Below are 22,710 nucleotides of genomic sequence, written 5' to 3' on the forward strand. Positions count from 1 at the left end.
ACCAAGGCTATGACCACCAAAAGCTATGGAGATCAAAGCAAATGGAGACCAAAGCTCTGATACCACTTGTAGGATCGAAAGTATGTCTAGAGGGGGGTGATTAGACTACTTGACCAAATAAAAACTTAACCTTTTCCCAATTTTAGTTCTTGGCAGATTTTAGCTATTTTAGGACAAGTCAAGCAATCATCACACAATTCAAGCAAGCATGCAAAGAGTATATTGGCAGCGGAAAGTAAAGCATGCAACTTGCAAGAATGTAAAGGAAAGGGTTTGGAGAATTCAAACGCAATTGGAGACACGGATGTTTTTCCCGTGGTTCGGATAGGTGGTGCTATCCTACATCCACGTTGATGGAGACTTGAACCCACAAAGGGTAACGGTTGCGAGAGTCCACACAGGGCTCCACCCACAAAGGGTAACGGTTGCGCGAGTCCACACAGGGCTCCACCCACGAAGGGTCCACGAAGAAGCAACCACCCACAAAGGGTCCACGAAGAAGCAACCTTGTCTATCCCACCATGGCCATCGCCCACACAGGACTTGCCTCACTAGCGGTAGATCTTCACGAAGTAGGCGATCTCCTTGCCCTTACAAGCTCCTTGGTTCAACTCCACAATCTTGTCGGAGGCTCCCAAGTGACACCTAGCCAATCTAGGAGACACCACTCTCCAAGAAGTAACAAATGGTGTGTAGGTAATGAACTCCTTGCTCTTGTGCTTCAAATGATAGTCTCCCCAACACTCAACTCTCTCTCATAGGATTTGGATTTTGTGGAAAGAAGATTTGAGTGGAAAGCAACTTGGAGAGGCTAGAGATCAAGATTCATATGGTAGGAATGGAATATCTTGGTCTCAACACATGAGTAGGAGGTTCTCTCTCAGAACATATGAGTTGGAATGGTGTATGTGTTCTAATGGCTCTCTCTTAGAATGAAGAGGAGGTGGAGGGGTATATATAGCCTCCACACAAAATCCAACCGTTACACACAGTTTTCCAATCTCGGTGGGACCGAATCAACAAACTCGGTCGGACCGAAAATGTAAACCTAGTGACCGTTAGAGATTTTCGGTGGGACTGACATGCAACTCGGTAGGACCGATATGGTTAGGGTTTGGGCATAACGTAATCTCGGTGAGACTGATTACACAAACTCAGTGAGACCGAATTTGGTAATTAGCTAACCAGAGAGTTTGTCAGGCAAACTCGGTGGGACCGATTTGCTCTTTCGGTGAGACCGAAAAGTTACAAAGGGGAAACACTGAATTTACATTGCAATCTCGGTGGGACCGATTCGCTCTTTCGGTGAGACCGAAAAGTTACGAAAGGGAAACAGAGAGTTTGCAATCCCATCTCGGTGAGACCGAGATCCCTATCGGTAGAACCAAATTGCTAGGGTTTGGCAGTGGCTTATGACAAGTGAAACTCGGTGGCGCCGGATAGGAAGAATCGGTAGGACCGAGTTTGGCTTAGGGTTTAGGTCATATGTGGATATGGGAAAGTAGTTGAGGGTTTTGGAGCATATCACTAAGCACATGAAGCAAGAGGCTCATTAAGCAACACCTCATCCCTCCTTGATAGTATTGGCTTTTCCTAAAGACTCAATGTGATCTTGGATCACTAAAATATAAAATGAAGAGTCTTGAGCTTTTGAGCTTGATCCAATCCTTTGTCCTTAGCATTTTGAGGGTTCCACTTTCACATCCATGCCATGCCAATCATTGAGCTTTCCTGAAATAATCATCTTGGAATAGCATTAGCTCAATGAGCTATATGTTGTTATGAATTACCGAAACCACCTAGGGATAGTTGCACTTTCACCTGACCGTTGCCATCCTGAGTGACTTTAGATCTTTTGTACTCCGAGTGGTTTCTAGTACGGTCGAATGATGATATACTGGTCGAATGGAATTGGGTTATCTAAGTGGAATTGTTGGTTGAGTGGGTTGCACTCTGAGGTGATTCCAGTCGGTGGATGCTGCTGTGCTTTGAATGCCGTTGATCTTAGGACAGTGTCTTTGGGAAGGGCGTCTAGGTCAGGCCTATTACCCTACCCTAGGTACATGTCATCGTCAGCTAGTTGCTCTTTTTTGCCTACTTTTGGCTTTTTAGGAAATCAATATCAAATATAGTCCAAATGGAGAAAAAACTTTGGATTAATTTTTTCTGGACTAGAAGAGACCTTGGAAGGTTCGGGAGAAGACCTGAAGAGCCACGAGGGAGCGACAAGCTCGGGAGGTGCGCCCTGCGCGCGCGGGGGGGGGGGGGGGGGTGGCGCCCCTGGCTTGTGTGCCCCTCGTGGCACCTCTTGACCTAATTCTGCATTTATAAATTCTCAAATATTCCCCTGACATTAGAGAGCCACCCAATATACTTTTTTCGCCGCCACAAGTTTCTGTTCCCATGAGATTCCATCTGGAGGCCTTCTCTGGTACTCTGTCGGAGGGGGAATTGATCACGAAGGGGCTCTACATCAACCTTGCCGCCCTTCCGATGATGCTTGAGTAGTTTACCTCAGGCCTAGTGGTCCATAGCTAATAGCTAGATGACTTCTTCTCTCTCTTTGATCTTCAATACAATATTCTCCTCGATGTTATTGGAGATCTATTCGATGGAATGAATTTTTGCGGTGTGTTTGTTGGGATCTGATGAATTGTAAACTTATGATAAGATCTATCCATGAATATTATTTTGAGTTTTCTCTGAACTCTTTTATGCATGATTGTTATAGCTTTGTATTTCTCTTCGATCTATTGATTTGGTTTGGTCAACTACATTCATTTTTCTTTCAATGGGAGAGATGCTTTGTGATGGGTTCGATCTTGCGGTGCTCAATACCAGTGACACAAGGGGACATGGCACGTATTTATATCGTTGCCATTAAGGATAAAATGATGAAGTTTATTCATACGTAAGTTTTCTTTGTCTATATAATGTCATCTTGCTTAAGGCATTACTTCTTTCTTTATGAACTTAATACTCTAGATGCATACTGGATAGCGGTCGATGTGTAGAGTAATAGTAGTAGATGCAGAATCGTTTCGGTCTACTTGTCTCGGACGTGATGCCTATACACATGATCATTGTCTTGGATATCGTCATGATTATTTGATTTTCTATCAATTGCCCAACAGTAATTTGTTTGCCCACCGTATGCTATTTTGAAAAGAGAAGCCTTGTTCGCATTGGGTGCAATGATTTGTTATCTTGTGTGTAGGTACCCACGGTATACCATTAAGGATTTGTTATCGTTTTGATCTATCTATCTATCACCATACAATTTAATCTTGCAAGTAACCGTCGAGGGATTGACAACCCCTTGTTCGCGTTGGGTGCAAGGATTTGTTATCTTGTGTGTAGGTACTGCTAACGAGGTGTTGTGTGGTTCTCCTACTGGATTGATAACCTTAGTTCTTAAGTGAGGAAAATACTTATTTCTACTGTACCGCATCATCCTCTCCTCTTCGAAGAAATCCCAATGCAGCTCACAAGTAGCAGCACCCCGTCCAACCCATCCCAGATAGCGAGATGTCTAACTTTAGGGCCCCGCAAATGTTCTCTATCATCACGGGTGTGCAGTTTTTCACCATCCAATAAATCCCAGCTAATGAGATGTGCAACTTCGTCTGTTTCCCCGTCCAACTGCGTAGATGACTATGTGCAACTTCATTTGTTGCCACAGGCAACTAAAACTACATGTCCAAAAGTAGGGAGGAAGGAGTTGCGCATTGACTACTAGAAAGTTGGCTGGAACAAGAGTAAGTCACACATCACTGGTAGGGTAGGTGGGGCAGGGTGTGCTAGCAGTGCCAACTACATATCCACGAGTAGGAAACATTTGGAAAAGGGCCACCTTCACCTCCTCCAGAGAGTAGGGAGAGTTGAGGGATAAATTCATCCTATTTGTCACTTTTTGAGGTACATGAGATGATACTTTCTCGACTCCTATCATGCTTTTTGCCTTATAGAGATCTTGATAGAAATCACGTGCCATAGACTCCAGCTTGGCTTGATCTTCGTGCACCGTCCCATTGGATCGTGTTAGTCGGGTGATCTTGTTCTTCTTCATCCTGTTACCCGCTTTCATATGAAAAAAGTGAGTGTTTCGATCCTCTTCTGCAAGCCATTTGTACACGCGCACGTTGCCATCACATTATTTTTTCACGGTAGCCAAGTTCAGCAGGGCGCTCCTCCACTTTCTACTCACACGTAACAGATCCGGCCTTAAAATCTCGAGTTTCCTCCGGAGCTCTCTTTGCTCGGTTAGGACCGCTCCGAAGGTGGAGCTACCCCATGGAAATAAAGCACTGGCTATCGACTAGAGCTTTGCATGTAATTCTGCCATGTACCAAACTGGGCTGCACTATCGGTGGATGGTTCTTTCACATCTCATGATGGTAGTGTGGGTGTGCGTATGATCTTGCGTCAAGAGAGCGACACGGAGATCTTCACAGCATATCAAGTGATCTTTAATTGCAATGAGGCCCTGAAAGCAGAGATACATGCATTAATGCAAGGAATATGGCCCTAGCTTTACAACATACCGATCGGTGCAAATCTGATTCTTCCGTTGCGCTTGCAGTCTTATGAGGCGATACTATGTCTAGATCGGCCTATGGTCATTTGGTAGGAGAAATCAAGTCCTTGACGGAGGTTAGGGAGTTTGTTTCTAAGATTAATAGAATTCAAAATAGGGTTGCTGATTGTATGGCAAACTATAGTTGTACTTTTTTTTGAGGGTACTATAGTTGTACTGAGTCACGTACTTTGGTGTGGATAAGCAGATGTCCTCTAGATTGTGAGGACTTACTGTCTCTCGATTGTAACCCTATGAAATTGGAATAAAACTCCCATATGTTTTCATATAAAGATGAAAATAAATAATTCTGCCACGTTTCTTCCTTTTGACGCTCCCACATGACCTTAAATTTAAAGGGCTTTTTTGAGAAATTAAAGGGATTCCTAATGCATCGGTTATTTGTGAAATCACTATTTAAGAAGCACTTTTTGAAAAGGTCACTCGCATCTCCATAGGTTGCAACAAGTGTTGCACTGCATGTACGCCACTTGTCGCAATCTGAGCGTTTTTTTCTTCTAAAATTCATTTATTCAAATCGTTTTATCTTTTAAATCATGTGTCTAAATCTCAAATCATTTTCATAGTTGGATTCCTCGCACCGAGATCTTCAAAACTAGATGTCATGCTGATAGCTTTCGATGAACTTTTTTTCATGAAAAAAACGGACGAAAAACCCAAACCGAGGGCACATTTTTCCCTTTCCAAGAGGCATGATCGTGTCCCTCGCGAAAGCAAATCCACGACTCCACGAAAAGTAAATACATACCTCTCGTGGTAGAAAAAAAGAAAACACATTTTTTTTCTTTTTGCGAGTGGCACGGCCGTGCCTCTCGCGTAAGCAAATCTGTGCCTACACGAGAAGTAAATCCATACCTCTTGCGGAAGAAAAAAAGAAAACGCGTTTTTTTTCCAAGAGGCATGGCCGTGCCTCTTGCAGAACCAAATCCGTGCCTCTGCGAGAAGTAAGTCCGTGCATCCCGTGGTTTTTTTCCTTTTGCGAGAGGCAAGGCCGCGCCTCTCATGAAGCAAATTCGTGCCTCTACGAGAAGTAAATCCGTGCCTCCCACGGAAGAAAAAAAAACGAGTTTTCTCCTTTCCGAAAGGCGCGGCTGTGCCTATCGTGAAAACAAATCCGTGCCTTTTGCAAAAGCAAATATGTGCCTGTGCAAGAAGTAAATCCGTTCCTCTGGTCATAGGAAAAAACAAAACACATTTTTTCTCTTTTGCGAGAGCCACAACCATGCCTCTCACGGAAGAAAAAAAGAAAACACATTTTTTCCGATTTTTTCTTTGTCCAAAACCAAAGAAAAGTTGGGGAAAATCAAAAATAAAAAAAACCAAAAAAATCATCTAAAAGCTTAAAACACTTGTAGAAAAATAAAATAAAAAATCAGGAGCGAGCGCCTAGAGAACGACACACGGCGGCGGCTGAGAGCGTGCGAGTGCGCGCCAAGTGATGCGCTCTCAGCCCACCCTAAATGACCCTTGGGGAGGCTCCCGAAGGAGCGCTTTTGATTAGTTGATATTTGCCTCCATCTCATAAGCAATAGGATACATGGGTTGTTTTCTCTGACATATTGGGCCTGGCACATTGGCCGGGCTGCCGATCCGGGCTGTTCCAATGCAACATGTGGAACAGGCTTGCCTGCGCGTCGCGGGCGGCGCTAGGCTGCCCTGGGCAGATCCTATTTGACGCTCGTTAGCGTCAAAAGGTCGTGCCTTCGCTGAGGCGTGCCTGCGGTTGGCCCGGCCCAGTCATGGGATTGATGGCTTTTTCGTTCGCTGCTGCCTCCTCCTCGCTGTTTCCTGTAGGATTTTTCGTTCTTCTTCAATGGTTTTTTGCTTATGGTTTTTCAATGTTTTGTTCGGTTTTTCAGTTGTTGTTTTCTTGTTTTCTGTTCTGATTTCTTTTTCCTTCATTTTTTGTTTATTTTCTATTCTATTTATCTTCTTTCTTTATCTTTTTTTTCTTCTCTTTTTTGTGTGCTATATAAAAGTTCACCATGTATTATAAAAATGTTCATTGTATATTTAGAAAAATGTTCATTGTTTTTATGAAAAAGTTCATTATGCATTATAAAAATGTCGATCGTGTATTTAGAGAAATGTTCAACGTACATTACCAAAATGTTCAGCATATATGAAGAAAATGTTCAACGTATTTTAAAAAATGTTCATTGTGTACTTAAAAGTTGTTCAGCCTATATCACAAGAATGTTCAATATGTATTTAAAAATTGTTTATCTTAGATAACAAAAATGTTCACTGTGTATTTAAAAGTTATTCATCGTATATCAAAAAAATGTTTAATGGAAGATTTTCTTCAAAAAAAATTGATCTGTCGCTGCATTTAGTTCTTAAATATTCGCTCGGCTAAGTAATCATCAATCTTCAGCAGGTCGAGTGGTAGAGAACATTAACTCTCGATTATGTGATTGCGAGTTCGATTCATCGATTAAACATCGTTGTTTGCTTTTTTAACGACGGCTTGTTGTGACTCCCCGAATGGGCCGGCCCATTCAGATAGCGCTTCCTGCGCGGAAGCTCGTTGGTTTGACGCTAGCGAGCGTCAGCTAGGAGGTCTCGCTGCCCTGACCTCCTCTCCGTCTGGGCACCCCTATTTCTTGCTTTAAGCGAGCAGATGGGCCTAGCGTCATGGGGAGCCCCAGATGGGCCGGCCCAGCAATGCGGGAGGCAAATGCCTGCTTTTTTTTTACCTATTTTCTGTTCTTGTTTTTTTTGCTTTATTTTTGTACTTTTATTTCTGTTTTAAAATATTATACACACACACACAACACTGTTTAAAAACATATTTTAATAAATGTTGAACAAGTATTTGAAAAATGTTGAACTAGTATTTGAAAAATGTTGAACAGTTAACAGAAAAATTTGAATAAGTATTAAAAATATTGAACAACTATTTGAAAAATGTTGAATAATTATTAATAAATGTTGAATGAGTCTCTGAAAAATGTTGAACTAGTATTTGAAAAATGCTCAAGAAGTATTTGAAAAATTCAAATAAGTATTAAAAATGTTAAACAAGTATCTTAAAAATGTTGAATAGTTATTTATAAATGTTAAACGACTTTTCGAAAAATGTTGAATAAGTATTTGAAAAAATGTTGAATAAATAATAAAAATGTTGAACAAGTATTTGAACTTTTTTGAATAACTATTAAAAATGTTGAACAAGTATTTGAAAAATGCTGAACAAGTATTTCAAAAATGTTGAATAAGTATTAAAATATTGAACAAGTATTTGAAGAATGTTGAATAAGTATTAAAATATTGAACAAGTATTTGAAGAATGTTGAATAAGTATTAAAATATTGAACAAGTATTTGAAAAAATATTGAATAAGCGTTCGGACAATGTTGCACGTGTATACAAAATTTTTTGATCAGTTATTAAAAAATGTTTTTGACATATACGAACATGTAGAATGAAAACGAAAAGAAACATAAAAAAAGAAAAACAAAAAATGGAGAAAATAAAAAAAATCTGAAGAAACGAGAAAACCCTGAGAAAAAAAATACAAAACGAAAAAAGCCGGAGAAGAAATACAGAAACAAACAAAAAAACCCAAAAAAGAGGAGAAAAAAGAAGAAAAAAACTGGTGTTTTCCCTCAAGTAGATCGCGTGTGCTATTACAACGTGAACTATGCGCTAAAATGCGCCGGCCCGTTAGGTAAGCCGCCGGCACCCACCCGACCTCGATCAGATTTAGAGTATCGCCGTTTCGTGAACTCGAGTTGCTAATCGGGGCGAGTTTGCGCGATGATGCCGTGCGAGCAGCAAGCAGCTGCAGAGCTGCTTGACCCGGAAGAGGTGGACGTGGTGCCGGCGGCGGACCGGGAGCGGAGCATCACGCCGGTGGAGTTCCCCCTTGTCAAGATTCAGATGTCCTTTCGTGAGCTCACAGGCGTGTGCTCTAACCAACTGGCCACTGCTCGCGCCATGCACCTTTGTAGCGTATAATTGACTCTTAACACAAACGCTGAACAATTAGCTACCATTTCTGCTAAAACAAGTTGAAAATATGTTACTCGATTGTTCTTTCTACTAAATGGAGATGCAAGCTTATACCGTTTCTGCTAGAGAAGTTTTTGGTGACGCAAGCGGTGCATTGCTTATTTTTGTTAACCGACACAGTCCTTGTTACATGAGTAGCAATCTAGCATACATGGAAAGAAGAAGTAGCAATCTAGTGTCGGTGTCGATACTAAATTTGACTTCATGCACTCGATTCATTGCACTCCAATTGTGGCACTCATAATATCTGTGACTGGGTAAGTACAGCCGCGATGATGTCTGGGCCCGGGAGTAACGGGCCTCGGGGCTTTGTTTTGTGCGAGAAGATAACAGAGATAGGGATGAACTTATTCTTTCTTTGCCTCTTGATTACTTCAGTTAATCACGTGGCAATTCACATATATAGGTGACCTAGCCCTAGGAGCATAATATAACACAGCTAACAGGAATCCCTAAGAGCATTATGTAACCTTGCTTCAAGATCTTATCTCTAAATCATGAAAATCCAACAAACTAACAAACTAATCAAACAAATTGCTACCTGCTCGAACCGTGATGGGCACATGACAGTACCTTACAATTTATAGATATGCTTTCTGCATTAGTTCTCCTCCGTACAGAGTAAAGCGTTTGATGATTTCAGATATATGGCGGTTGGCCCAGCAGGTGAAAGTTAGACAAAGGTAAGAGACCTTGTTTCAATTTCCTGACCTGTACCTTTGTTTTTATCTGTGTATGATATCTTTATACGTCAGTGATCAAATAAACTTGTGCTTTGCTTTTAGGCTGTAGTTAGCAAGCTTTCCTTCTGCAGTCATATATGTCCTTTTTAAGTGGCTACCTTTGTATCTAAAGAAGTTATACATATTGGAGGTTTATTACCTGAAACTCATGCAAATGTTTGGTGGTATTTATTCTTTTCCTCAGACAATTCTTTCTAGTAACATTTTTGTGGAGTTTGCTTGAACTTCAACACTAATATAGTGATACCAAAGCTAACTGCTTTCAAGGGAAAAGTAAAAAATACCAGTACTATTCCAATCTCATTTATCTGTATTCCTTATTAATCATAATGTTGTTGCAGTTTTTATTGTAAGACTAACTTGTAATTAATACTCCCTCCGTCCCAAAATAAGTGTCTCAACTTTAGTACAAAGTTGTACTAAAGTTGAAACACTTATTTTGGGACGGAGGGAGTACTATTTAGTTAATGTCTGCTGCTAGATGGCTTACTTTTCCACCTTCCACCATACCAATCTGGCATTAACTCATTACTATTTCAGAGTCATAGTTACTGCAATCACATACTTCAGGTGTGTCTGTACAAGGTATGATTCTCTATTTAGTAAGGACACGTCGGTTAGAAGAGTGCCCCTCTGGCCTCTAATGTCGTTGTCTGGATATGACTATTTTTTTACTAGTCAGATATGGATTTGACTATTTTTTTACTAGTCAGAGAAATGAAGACACAGCATTATATTTTAGATTGTAAGTTGTGCCACTGAGAAAGTAGGAAGCATATCCTTATGATGTAAGATAGTCAAGTACAGGAAGTAAGAATCATGTACTGTGATTGTACATTTGTGTCTACGCGAACTTGTGTGCTTCACCTGGAACTCTATAATTCACTCTGCTTCATTCATATCATGGGGGACTGTAGATGTGAGGTTCTCATCAAGTTGCTTCAAGCAGAATTAGTACGATGGTGCTTTAACCGGAAATCTTTGAAATTCGATTAACAACTATTATACTTCAAGCGCCAAACTCATGTTTCTATACTTTCCGTGAACACAAATTGGACATGAAGGTTCATATTTTAATGGTTATTTCTATAACTCTTTGAACATTTAAGAAGTTTTCTTAATGAAACTTAAGTATTCAGAACTATGTCTGAATCTATTTGCCGAAAGAGCATGGCGGAGTATGATCCTTGTTTGGTAGCACCAGCTTGTTTGTATTTGGCATCAAAGGTGGAGGAAAGCACAGTGCAAACAAGGCATCTCGTATTTTACATCAAGATGATGTGTGTGGTAACTGGTAAGCCTCTTGATCATTCAGATAGACCAATGTTTACCTGGAAGGCTGGAAGAGTTGCACAACCTGCAACCATGTATTTTTGTCCCCCAAAATGTAGGTTCTGATGACAAGTACAGATTTGAATTCAAATATATTCTTGAAATGGAAATGAAGCTCCTGGAAGCACTCAACTAGTATTTGGTTGTTTTGCACCCATACTGTCCTCTTTTACTGACTTTGCTTCCCCTATCATCTGAATAGAAATGGCATCTTCCACTGAGATAGCATTTTATATCTTCTGGAGCTCTGAGCTTTTGAAATTAACTCCCCTTCAATAGATTCTACAATGGCATTGAGAGATGTGCTATTTTACAGGTTATTGCAGGATGCTGGCATAACAGATCTGACACAATTCGCCTGGTAAGCACCAGTTCTTGAATACAATGCTGTGTCAAGTTGAGAACTGGATGCAATGGAACTTGTTGGGCTTTCTTATAATTACCGTCATGGCGTACTGTTTTTTTCTTTTTGTGAATGGAAGCTGCTTGTATTTCATATACAAGAAAGTTGCTTGATTCGTTTTGGTAATATTTGGTGGTTAAGGTAGCCTTTCTTTTTGAAGCATTTTCTGACAAGACTGATTTTAGTCTCGGAGCCAGACTCTTTTAAAATTTCTCTGTGCATATATTTCACTTAAGTAAAGAGTGTTTACAGTTGGTATCATCATAATTGAATATCCTTTGTAGGAATGCAGGATTGCAGGGATACACAAATACCTCTATTGACTTTTCCTTTTCACTTTAGTATAGTACAATATGATGAGATAGGTATCTTTTTTATGAAGGATCATCACATGGACGACAATTTTGAGCGAAATACCTTTTTAGATGATTTATGGGTGTACAACTGGCTATATCTCTATGCTGAGTAGACACTGTTACTTACAGGGGCCTTGTCAATGATACTTACAAGATGGATCTTATTCTCATATATCCTCCATATATGAGTGCATTGGCCTGCATTTACATTGCAAGTGTTCTTAAAGGTAAGGACACGACTTCCTGGTTTGAAGAACTCCATGTTGACATGAACATTGTAAGTGTTTCATTGGTATGTTTTCAATCATTGATGATTTTGGTCTGTCGTCGTATTAATCCACTTGCACTCGTTTGCAAATCTCAGCTTAAGAATATTTCTATGGAAATCTTGGACTTGTACGACACCTACAAGATTGATCCTAATAGGGACCTCTAGGAGGACAAGATAATTCCTCTGATGAACAAGCTGCCATCAAAGGCCTGAAATCAGATTTAGAACTGATTTTAGTCTGACTGCTTAACCACATGACGCTTCTTTGACTGGAGTGTGTGTATGCATAGGGAATGTCCTGATGCACTTGGAGGGCATTGACTCAAGATAGGCGCAAGTTATTTTCATGATGGTGATCCCCATGGTAGAAGTAGCCTAGTTTATGTGCTTATAACAGTCTGTAACATTTGGTATTTGCAGCTTCTGTATCTTAAAATACCCAAGACGCGGAACAGTTTCAGTTTCCTGCTTGTTGAGTTGTTCTTTGAGGTCTTTCATTCATTCATCTATAGAATGCGGTAGCTGTCGAGCTGATTAAAATTGTGGAATACCAGGCGGAGCACTTGAAAAGAACAGACCTAAAACCATGACAAGCAGACACGGTCTCTAGTACGAAGATGTAAAGACTAAAGATGTTGATACAAAAGTACGAAAATATTCTCAACTTCTCCATTAACACTCGAAGCATGCCTAAGATAAAGGAGTTACAAAAATTCGGCTGCTTTGCCCACACGACAAAACAAATCTCAAATCACTCCAAATTTGAGCTGAAAGCTTATCACAAGGCATCAGACGTAGTGAACACCCTTGCCCTGGATCACCTCTCCAATGCGATAAGCAGGGCTTGATTCCTCGATAATCCTGTCAGCTGCCTCCTTGCTTACTACAAGGACCATCCCGACGCCCATGTTGAACGTCCGCATCATCTCGGCATCTTCAATTTTTCCAACCTATAAACGTTTACCAAATAAATCCAATAACTGAGTACAGTGGCAATGAATATATTGACCGAGAATGTTCAAGCCAAGATTGTTTGTTAGATATTTACATGTTGAAGCCACTTGAACACAGGTGGCACTTCCCACGATCCAGTGAAGATTTTGGCCCCGAGTCCAGAAGGAAATACTCTCGGGATGTTATCAGTGAAGCCACCACCAGTGATATGGGCTAGTCCTTTCACACCACCCTTGCTTATGATCTCAAGTACCTTTTTCATCCAACATTATTGAGTTAAACTTTCGGTTTAAAAATAAAACCATGGAAATACGGGTCATTCATCGATAAAGACTAACCTGCTTAACATAGATTGTAGTCGGTGTCATGAGAGTTTCACCGACGGTAGTTGTTTTGCCATCGTTTCCTGGGAACTGATCAGTCAAGGAGAGTCCACTTTTGTCCAATACTCTAGAAAAAAGAATCTTTTTAGCTATTATTAACCATACAAAATTCCAGAAAAATAATAAAAACAATAAAATTTGAACTATGAATGATCTATCTGAATTTGAGAAACATTGAACTAGATAAGTGTGATATACCTTCTAACGAGAGAGAACCCATTTGAATGAACCCCATTTGAAGGAAGACCAATGAGGATATCTCCCTCCATGATATTTTTACCGTCAATGAGCTTATCCTTGTCCACAACACCCATGGCAAAACCACCTAGATCATATTCACCTTCCCCGTAGAAACCAGGCATCTCTGCTGTCTGTCACTACCAATTAATTAATTGGGAATGTCTTATTATAATATTTTATTATACAAAAAAGGCATGGTCCATATGGAATGTTTATGGAGAGTAAATACAATTTTACAATGAAATGAATAATGGCAAGAAGTATCACGGTATTTTCAGTTAAAAATATGTCCATGCAAGAAAGATAAAAAGTACTCAGTACAATCGTTGCAATTATACTGATGTTCATATATGAGAGATAATTCACATGACTCGACGAAATCATTATGGAGAAAAGCTTATCTCAGGAGGTCTCACCTCTCCTCCTATCAGATTACAGCCTGATTGTTCGCATCCATCCAATATTCCCTTAATAACCTATATATACAATTCATTTATAATTAGACACGACTTCACGAGCGGAAGACAAGATTACAATATGAAACAAATGTTGCGTTAAGTGAACAACAACACCGACATTACCTTCTCTGCAAGATCGACATCAAGCTTGCCTGTAGCATAGTAATCTGAGAAGACCAATGGTTTTGCGCCTGATGTTAGGATATCATTAACACTCATAGCTACCTGCAATGATGAACAAAAAATATAGGGATTGATTCACTTGACATGATAGATGTGATAGCAATTGATCACATACCAGGTCAATCCCAATTGTATCATGAATACCAGTTTCAAATGCAAGCTTCAGCTTTGTCCCAACACCATCAACGCTAAATACAAGGTATTCATCCTCTGTTCAGTCCAACCACAGGAAACAGAAATATTATGAATATGGCATTACATTCATGTGCCCAACCTGAGTAAACAAGAAATACAGGGTCTGACCCAGCAAGTGGATCATGCACTTCTAAGAAAAAGGGCCAATGAAGCATCATATCACAACTACAATCAACACATCAATGCTCTCTTTGCACGCTAACCACATATCTGTTAGAGTTACATTTGGTATATTCGATAGTTAGAGATAACATGGAATTAGATAGGAATTGTTTGCATATTATAGTTAGTGGCCTTTTTATCCTCTTAGTCTTAAGGACCTCTACATATACTCGTCCAAAAGGTTCAATATACGAAACAAATTGCATTGTCTCAATTCTCATCCTCTATCATGACATCGCAATATCTTAACCTAGATCCAACACAACTTCCGCATCGCGCCACTCCGGGGAGATCGATCTCCATGCTACTCCCTGAAAGTCTTTTTCCTATCGTTTCATCAGTGGTTCTCTCCGTGGGTCATTTGACTGGTGTCTTTCTTTTTTGGTTCATCGAACATAAAATGGTTTGTGTCGCCCATGGCCCACTGGCCTCATGCCTGTACTTGCACATCGGCGTCGACTGGACACCAGTCGGCTCCTCGTCACGAACTATGTGTCAAGTTCGGATGTGTCACAAAAGGGATGTCTTCATGCGTTGTAGTTGGCTTCTTTCGTTTGCGCCTTGTGCATCACAGGTCCATCGTCGCCACCACCGATCGTGACAGCTTCGACTACATTGTCGTGACTCCCATGTGAGCGGCATCATCCGCAATAGCAGCCATCATCAACTCAACATGGTCTACACCGTGTGCACCTCGATCTAATCAACCGAACACACGCATTGCAATCAACCAAACGTGTGTGAGCACACACGCATCAATACTAATCGAGCATTGGGCTGCTGATGTGTTTCCCATGGGCTGCAACTTTGACGGTCTTGGTCCTCGGTACCTGTTGTCAAAGTATATTTCTAAGCGCATACGTCGCCAGAGGCATCTCCTTCCATTGAACCGACTCGTGACCTAGGTCGCTCCCTCGGGCCATAATGTCATTACACGCGGTCATCTTTGTTCTCCCCGCACGCGAAGGCATCCTTCTATACCATTGTGGTGCCTCCCTAAGTGTGGTGTCCACACCGTCTGCGCATGATCTTCATCATGCTGTTGGAGTGTATCAGGTTCTTCCTCACCTACTTCGTGTACAGCCGGCATGTTTCTACATGCAATTTGCATTGCCACTTTAGGATGTTATTGGTTCCGCTGACTAAACGTTCTTCTGTGTGCACTACAACTTAATCGCCGGTATCATCGCCTCATCCCTGACTAGTGACTACACCTTTTTTGTGTTGCTATCATGGCTTGCAGGCACTCCTTTCACCGCTCCACGCACACCACACATGTCCCGGGCCTCCTCTACTAATCTCTCCAACGTGACACAAAGTTTGTGATGGTACTCTTCTATGCACGCTCAGTGGCTGCAACACGAATGCGAAACTTCCTCCCGGCCACGTCCTTGGACTTGGAAAACCCTGTGTGGCTCATCGTTTACGATGACTTCGACAACATCTGCTTCGGCATCGACACCCTCCTTGACAAATGCCTCCATCGAGTCCCCGTCTTTGCCACTGATACATCCTTGCGTGGCTTACTTGTGCAAGGCGCCACGCTTGAGCTGAATGGCGGAGCAACAAAGAGTCAAGACCTCACGGAACTGAACGAAACAGCTCTGCAAATTAACGCACACGAACTCTGATGGAAATTCAGAGACGCACTTAGACTTTTTGCGCTGCTAACTCGCCTACAGCCTTTTCTGTTTCCTCATTCCTTTTATTAGCAAAAAACAGAGGACCAAAAGGACGTGACCATACATCATTTACTTACCCAAGCTACTGGTGCTGGCCGACCTGACACTAGGAACTCCATGAGTCGCAGTACATGCATCGTGGTCTAACTAATTTGGACAAGACATATGAAGTGAAGGCAGCATAAGAGATGAAGTGAATAATACTGTGGGGGAGGATGCCGCCGAAGCCGCCTATCCAGGGGGCCATCTTGCGGATGCGGCGCACGAGCTCGGAGCCAGCGTCGATGTCCACGCCGGCGCCCTTGTAAGTCATGCCGTCCTCCTCGGTGGAGCTGGAGCAGGCCACACCGGCGCCCTTGTAAGTCATGCTGTCCTCCTCGGTGGAGCTGGAGCAGGCCACGCCGACGCGCCGCTTTACCGGTGGGAGGCCGACGCGCTGCGGCCGGGGAGGGCCCCGGCCATGAGCTGCCGCCGGGGAAGCCGCCGGCGCGCGAAGGAGGTGGAGGACGCGGTCGGCTGTCATGATGATGGGACGATTTAGGTTAGGGCTTGGCTAGGCGCAATCGGGATTATAGGCCCGAGAGAATATAAACTGGACGACTTACCTTTTTTTCCAGCCAAATTTGATGACAGTTTTTTTTTGAAAGAGTAGGCTGCGAGGCCCAAGCAGCCAGAATGTGCAGCGGCCCTTCGTTGGAGTCGTGGCTGCCTCACGCATACTCTCTCAAATGCAGCGCCGTCGATTATACGTCCCCTCTCGTTAGGGTTTGCCTTCCTCTCGGCGGCGGCTAGTCCACCACCGTAGAGACTTCATGTCCCCTCTCCTCTTCCCCTCCGATCTGATGCCGGGGTGACCCTGGCCGGCAAGGGGGACGGGGGAAGGTAGGGAACCACTGCCCGCGGAAACTCTCTCTCGGGCAAGAGATAATGGATGACGGCGCTTCGGGATCGGGTTCTGCCACTTCTGATCTGGAGGCGATGATGGAAGAATTGGGACTCAATGAAGAGAATCTTCAAGATGTGGTAGTCGAGGAGGATGAACTGCCGGAGGAAGCAACAAGATGGATGGCTCTAGCACGGGTGCACACGAACAAGGTCTATAGCCAGTACTGGTTCTATAGGAACATGAGAATTGCTTGGGACTTGGCGCAAGAGGTGAAGATCCGACCCCTCGAAGAGAATTTGTACACAATGCAGTTCTCGTGCCTTGGTGACTGGGAGCGAGTAATGCAGGACGGGCCTTGGGAGCACAAGGGAAAAGTTGTCGTGCTTGCGCATTATGATGGGTTCACCCGGCCTTCCTCGATAGCTCTCAATATGATAGATATATGGATGTAGATTCATGACTTGCCAGACGGGTATTTCCCAAAAATAAAGGCTTTGGCGGCTACGGTGGGCGAGTTCATATACGCAGAGCCAAAATCTCCGGACTTTGAAGGAAACTTCTGTAGGGTGCGGGTCAGAATTGATGTCACCAAGCCCCTTAAGAATGCTGTGTCACTTGTGGTCAAAAGGAAGCAAGAGGTCGTCCGTGAGATCTTCAGGCTGAAATTTGAAAGGCTTCCGGACTGGTGCGCTGTTTGTGGCCACCTCGGTCACTTGTTCAAGGAGTGTGGGGATGGGGTTCATCAGCCAAAAGCCCTAGTTTTTAAGGACCTAAAAGCTACTTGGTTCAGAGGTGCAGGTAGAGGGCCGGGAGAAGGAAGAGGATCAGGAGGAGGAAGAGGCAGGGGACGTGCTGGCAGAGGTCAGGGAAGAGGTGCCCCAACGGAACGGCACGGCTTTGACGAATATGAGAAAACTGAAGATATCATAATGCAGGAAAGGGAGAACAACAGGAAGCGAGGGGCAGCTGACGCGAGGACCTTGAGGAATACTTCTGCATCTACGCATGAGACCGAACAGACTCTCCTGCTCACGGCCCCAGCGATCCCACAAAGCCCTTCCGCGAAGCAGGATCTGAAAAGAAACAAGCTCACACCATCAGCTGCGGACAAAGCGAACGGGAAGAGTTCTACAGTTAACAAACCTATTGATGCACGTTTGGCGGGCCCCCCAAGTGGGTCGCGCCTAGCGCAATGAGTCTCCTTGTGTGGAACTGTCGTGGGGCTGGCAACCACGCGACAGTCAAAGAGCTTCGGGATATGTCGAAGCAATATGCCCCCTCTATATTATGCATTTTGGAAACTCAAATGGAGGGTACTCGTGTTGAAAATTTATCTAGCACTTTAGATTTTGATAGAAGTTTTACCGTTAGCAGTAATGGAAGGAGCGGAGGCCTTGGAATATTTTGGAATGATGCAATAAACGTTGATATTGTTGGCTACTCTGAGTATCATATAGATGTCCAGGTTGATGGTTTAATGAAATCACGAGTGAGGTTTACCTTTGTATATGGAGAAGCCCGGGTATCTGAGAGATATAAGACCTGGAACATGCTTAAAGGAATAGTGGGGACGGGTAATGGCCCTTGGGCAGTCATCGGCGATTTTAATGAAGTCCTTCAAGCACATGAGCATGATGGCGTGAACAATCGCAGCCAGGCGCAGATGGACGCCTTTCGAGATGCGCTAGATATCTGTGGGCTATCGGATATTGGCTATAAGGGCTTAAACTGGACCTTTGAGAAAAAGATCGTTGGAGGCACTTACACGGGGGTCCCACTGGATAGATGTGTCGCAAATGCAGAATTCATACTGACCTATCCTGATGCGGTTCTCGAGCATAAAACAGCCGCCACAAGCGATCACGTTCCATTACTTCTCAGGTTCAGTGATGTACGTGCATGTAAAAGGGGCCCAAAGCAATTTAAATATGAGCTTGCATGGGAGCGGGACCCAGCGCTGGAAGGGTTCGTGCAGGCAAGATGGAACAACTCGCAGGGGGACACAGTCTCGCATGTAGCAGATAAATTAAAAAGCTTGGGGGCTGACTTATCCCAGTGGGACCGGGAGCATTTTGGGAATGTGAGAAGGGAGATCAGCCAATTGAAAAGTCAGCTACAGATATGGCGCCAAATCCCAGGTCAGATGGGACCTTCCCATGCAGAAATAAAAGCTACAGATCGCCTGGTGGAATTGTATCACCGTGAAGAAATTCTCTGGAGACAGCGCGCTCGCATCGAGTGGCTTAAGCACGGGGACAAAAATACGTATTTTTTCCATCTTCGTGCTAGTCGACGACGCAGGAAAAATCAAATAAAATCCCTGTTGAAGGAGAATGGCCAAACCACGGAAGTCAGAGAGGAGATGGAGATGATGGCTACAACGTTCTATAAAAACCTGTACACTTCTGAAGGCGTGCATGACATGAATAGGGTCTTGGACACGGTTCCATGCAAGGTGACGCCGGTGGTGAACGAGCTTTTGAATTCACCTTATAGTCAGTATGAGGTGAAGGTGGCTTTGTTCCAAATGTTTCCCACCAAAGCACCGGGTCCGGATGGGTTCCCTGCACATTTTTTCCAACGCCAGTGGGAGGTATGCAGGGATGACGTCACCAGAGTGGTACTGCAAATAGTGGAAGGGACTGAGTCAGCCGCATGCATTAATGAAACTATGTTGGTTCTTCAGAAGGTAAAAAGTCCTACCCTACTTTCACAATTCCGACCCATTAGCTTGTGCAATGTACTTTATAAAATAGCCTCAAAAGTGATTGCCAACCGTTTGAAGCAAGTACTCCCAGATATCATCTCCGAGGAACAATCCGCCTTTGTTCCGGGTAGGCTCATCTCTGACAACATTATTACAGCTTACGAGTGCTTGCACTTCATGAAAAGAAACAAGGCAAAGAAACACCAATCTTGTGCACTGAAACTTGATATGATGAAGGCATATGACAAGGTGGAGTGGGAGTACCTTCAAGGTATTATGTTGAAACTTGGCTTCTCAGAACGATGGGTTGGTATTGTGATGGGCTTGGTAAGTTCAGTCAAATTCTCGGTCTTATTTAATGGACGCAAACTTGAGGAATTCACACCCTCCAGAGGGATCCGACAGGGGGACCCGATATCACCTTACTTGTTCTTGTTGGCAGCAGAGGGCCTTTCGTGCCTGTTAAAATCAAAAAGTGAGTCATCACACATGAGTGGTCTACAGGTGGCACCCAGTGCGCCACAGGTGAACCATCTCTTATTCGCAGATGACAGCCTGCTGTTCTTTAAGGCAAATAGTATGGGTGCTAACGAGGTGAGCCAGGTGTTGGACGATTATTGTCAATCTTCAGGTCAGAGAATCAATTATGGCAAGTCATCCATCTTTTTTAGTAAAGGTGTCCCTGAGAACATTCGCAATGATATTAAAGGCATCCTGAATATCCCGAATGAAACTCTCAACGATAAGTATTTGGGCATGCCGTCTGATATTGGGAGCTCGAAAAATGGAGCCTTTAAGTATCTTAAAGATCGCCTTTGGAGCAAGATACAAGGTTGGATAGCCAGCACTATGTCCACTGCGGGAAAGGAAGTCCTTGTCAAAGCGGTTGCTCAGGCGGTTCCGGTCTACTCTATGTCTTGCTTCAGACTACCGAGGGGGCTCTGCGAACACCTAAACATGCTGATTAGGAAATTTTGGTGGGGAAGTAAACAGGGGCAACGCAAACCACATTGGGTTTCATGGAAATCTATGACACAACCAAAGAGTATGGGAGGACTTGGATTCAAGGACTTTGAGCTTTTTAATTTGGCCATGCTTGCCCGACAAGCTTGGCGCCTTCTCCAGAATCCCAACACTTTGAGTGCTCGACTTTTGAAAAGCATTTACTTTCCCAACACAGATATCCTCAATGCCAACCTAGGAAATCACCCTAGTCAAATATGGAGAGCCATTATAGATGGGCGTGACACTTTGCAGCAAGGCATTATAAAAAGAATATGCAATGGCCTCACAACTCATATATGGCATGAGAATTGGCTATCGAGAACCGAGATGATGCGCCCGTATGGCTGTCTGACACCAAACAGGCCAACTGTTGTAGCTGAGCTGCTGAATCCTATGAGTGCCACATGGAATGTGGAGCGCGTGCGGGAAACTTTCTTGCCCCTAGATATTCCGGTCATCTTGGGTATCCCGTTGTGTACGCACAATGTTGATGATTTCTGGAGCTGGAACTACGAGAGGAATGGAGTTTTCTCGGTTAAATCTGCATATAATGTGCTTGTCTCGACGAGGAACAGAAGAGAAGCTTGGTTGTATGGGACGGCAAGCTCGTCAGGCAGTAGAGCTGAGGGAGCATGGAAATCCTTATGGCGAACGCGGGTTCCTGGCAAAATCTGCATGTTCCTATGGAGGCTAGCCAAGCAGTCCCTGCCGACCGAGGACGTACGCTGTCACCGCCATATGACGAACGACAGCTCGTGTGGGCTTCGCGGAGGTGCAGATTCATGGCGCCACTCCTTGCTTGAATGTACCTCCTCACGATGCACTTGGGCATTGGTTGATGAGGATATGGCATGAACCTTGTTGCGAACGCTGAACCTTCGGCCAAAAACTGGCTGTTCACGCAACTAGAAGCTCTGCCGCATGAGATGTTCGTCAAAATGGCAGTAACCTTATGGGCAATTTGGACATCGCGACGGAAGGCTATTCATGAAGGAATTTTTCAGAGCCCACATGCCATCTTCTCGTTCATTAACAGATGGAAGAGCTAGCTTTGCTAGGGGAGAGCCGGCATGTCCAACATGTAGCGGCTCAGCCACCTCCAGCAAGAAGTGCAGCGAGACGACCACGAGCCCCACCTCCTCAATATATAAAGTTCAACGTTGATGCTGGAATCAGGAGGGGTAGAAGAGGATCGGCAGCCGCGGTGTGCCGTGATAATGAAGGAAATTATGTGGGTAGTTCAGCTATTGTGATCTCTGGAGTGGACGATCCGGCGACAATGGAGATGATTGCATGCCGCGAGGCACTATGTCTAGCTGAAGATCTCCAAGTTAATCAATTTGTTGTTGCCAGTGACTCCAAGCAAGTGGTCCAGGACATCAACCAGGATACTTTGTGCAATTATGCAGCTATTACCAACGAAGTCAGGGCTAGAGCTCTATCTTTTTCATGTAAATTTATTTTTGAAGGTCGTGCCAACAACTATGAGGCACATAAATTAGCTAGGTTTTCCCTTAAACTGGCCTCGGGTCGTCATGTGTGGCTGGGCCAGCCCCATGACACAACTTATATCCCACCCTCTGTGGATTTTGATGAATAAATTTTAACCAAACCCTCAAAAAAAAATGCAGCGCCGTCGTACTCTTCACGCGTGTAATTCTAAATGCAGCGCGGACATACTAACATGAAGTACAAGTACACTGAAACCAAAATAGTATAAAGTAGAACCGTGCTAATTTTGGAAGTATGAAAAATGTTGTTCAAAATCTATTAACATGCGATCTAGTTTTTAAAATCTCGATGAGAGAAACACAACTGTCTGAACGAGTTCGTAATTTGGACTTTTAATATTTGTTTCTCTACCAAGAGCAAAAGTTGTAAACTCCTACCATCTCATGTTGTCCCCCTCTCTCATCCTCATCCCCACTGATTCCCCTTGCGGCAAGTGGCGAAAAGAGATGCAACCTGCATGAGATGCAGAAGGAAAATGCGACACTTAGAATGAGGGGAGCGTGCCTGAAGAGACCTTTTGTGAGGTCGGCCTTTTATAGTGATTACCTTGAACTTCTAGTATTATCCAGGGCTGATCCTAAGATGTCAAAGCCGAGATGAAGCTGGAATTCAGGCGATGTTAGA

At 43.4% G+C, this 22,710-nt stretch overlaps 1 protein-coding gene and 1 pseudogene across 1 annotated transcript; one reads left to right on the plus strand and one right to left on the minus strand.

Annotated features, from left to right (window-relative positions):
• The first annotated feature begins 8,398 nt into the window (after positions 1–8,398).
• Positions 8,399–11,932, plus strand: LOC125555641 (cyclin-C1-1-like; annotated as a pseudogene).
• Positions 11,933–12,326: 394 nt separating this feature from the next.
• Positions 12,327–16,522, minus strand: LOC125555642 (phosphoribosylformylglycinamidine cyclo-ligase, chloroplastic/mitochondrial-like). Its single transcript, XM_048718530.2, has 8 exons — positions 16,181–16,522; positions 14,053–14,147; positions 13,878–13,979; positions 13,713–13,772; positions 13,255–13,427; positions 13,012–13,123; positions 12,768–12,926; positions 12,327–12,669 (listed from the first exon to the last, which is right to left on the minus strand). The coding sequence occupies exons 1-8, from the start codon at positions 16,497–16,499 to the stop codon at positions 12,508–12,510; spliced, it is 1,182 nt and encodes a 393-aa protein (XP_048574487.2). The 5' UTR covers positions 16,500–16,522; the 3' UTR covers positions 12,327–12,507.
• Positions 16,523–22,710: the final 6,188 nt, after the last annotated feature.

This window comes from Triticum urartu, chromosome 5A, assembly GCF_056163025.1.
Source record: "Triticum urartu cultivar PI428250 chromosome 5A, HENAU_Tu73, whole genome shotgun sequence".
Taxonomy (NCBI): Eukaryota; Viridiplantae; Streptophyta; class Magnoliopsida; order Poales; family Poaceae; genus Triticum; species Triticum urartu.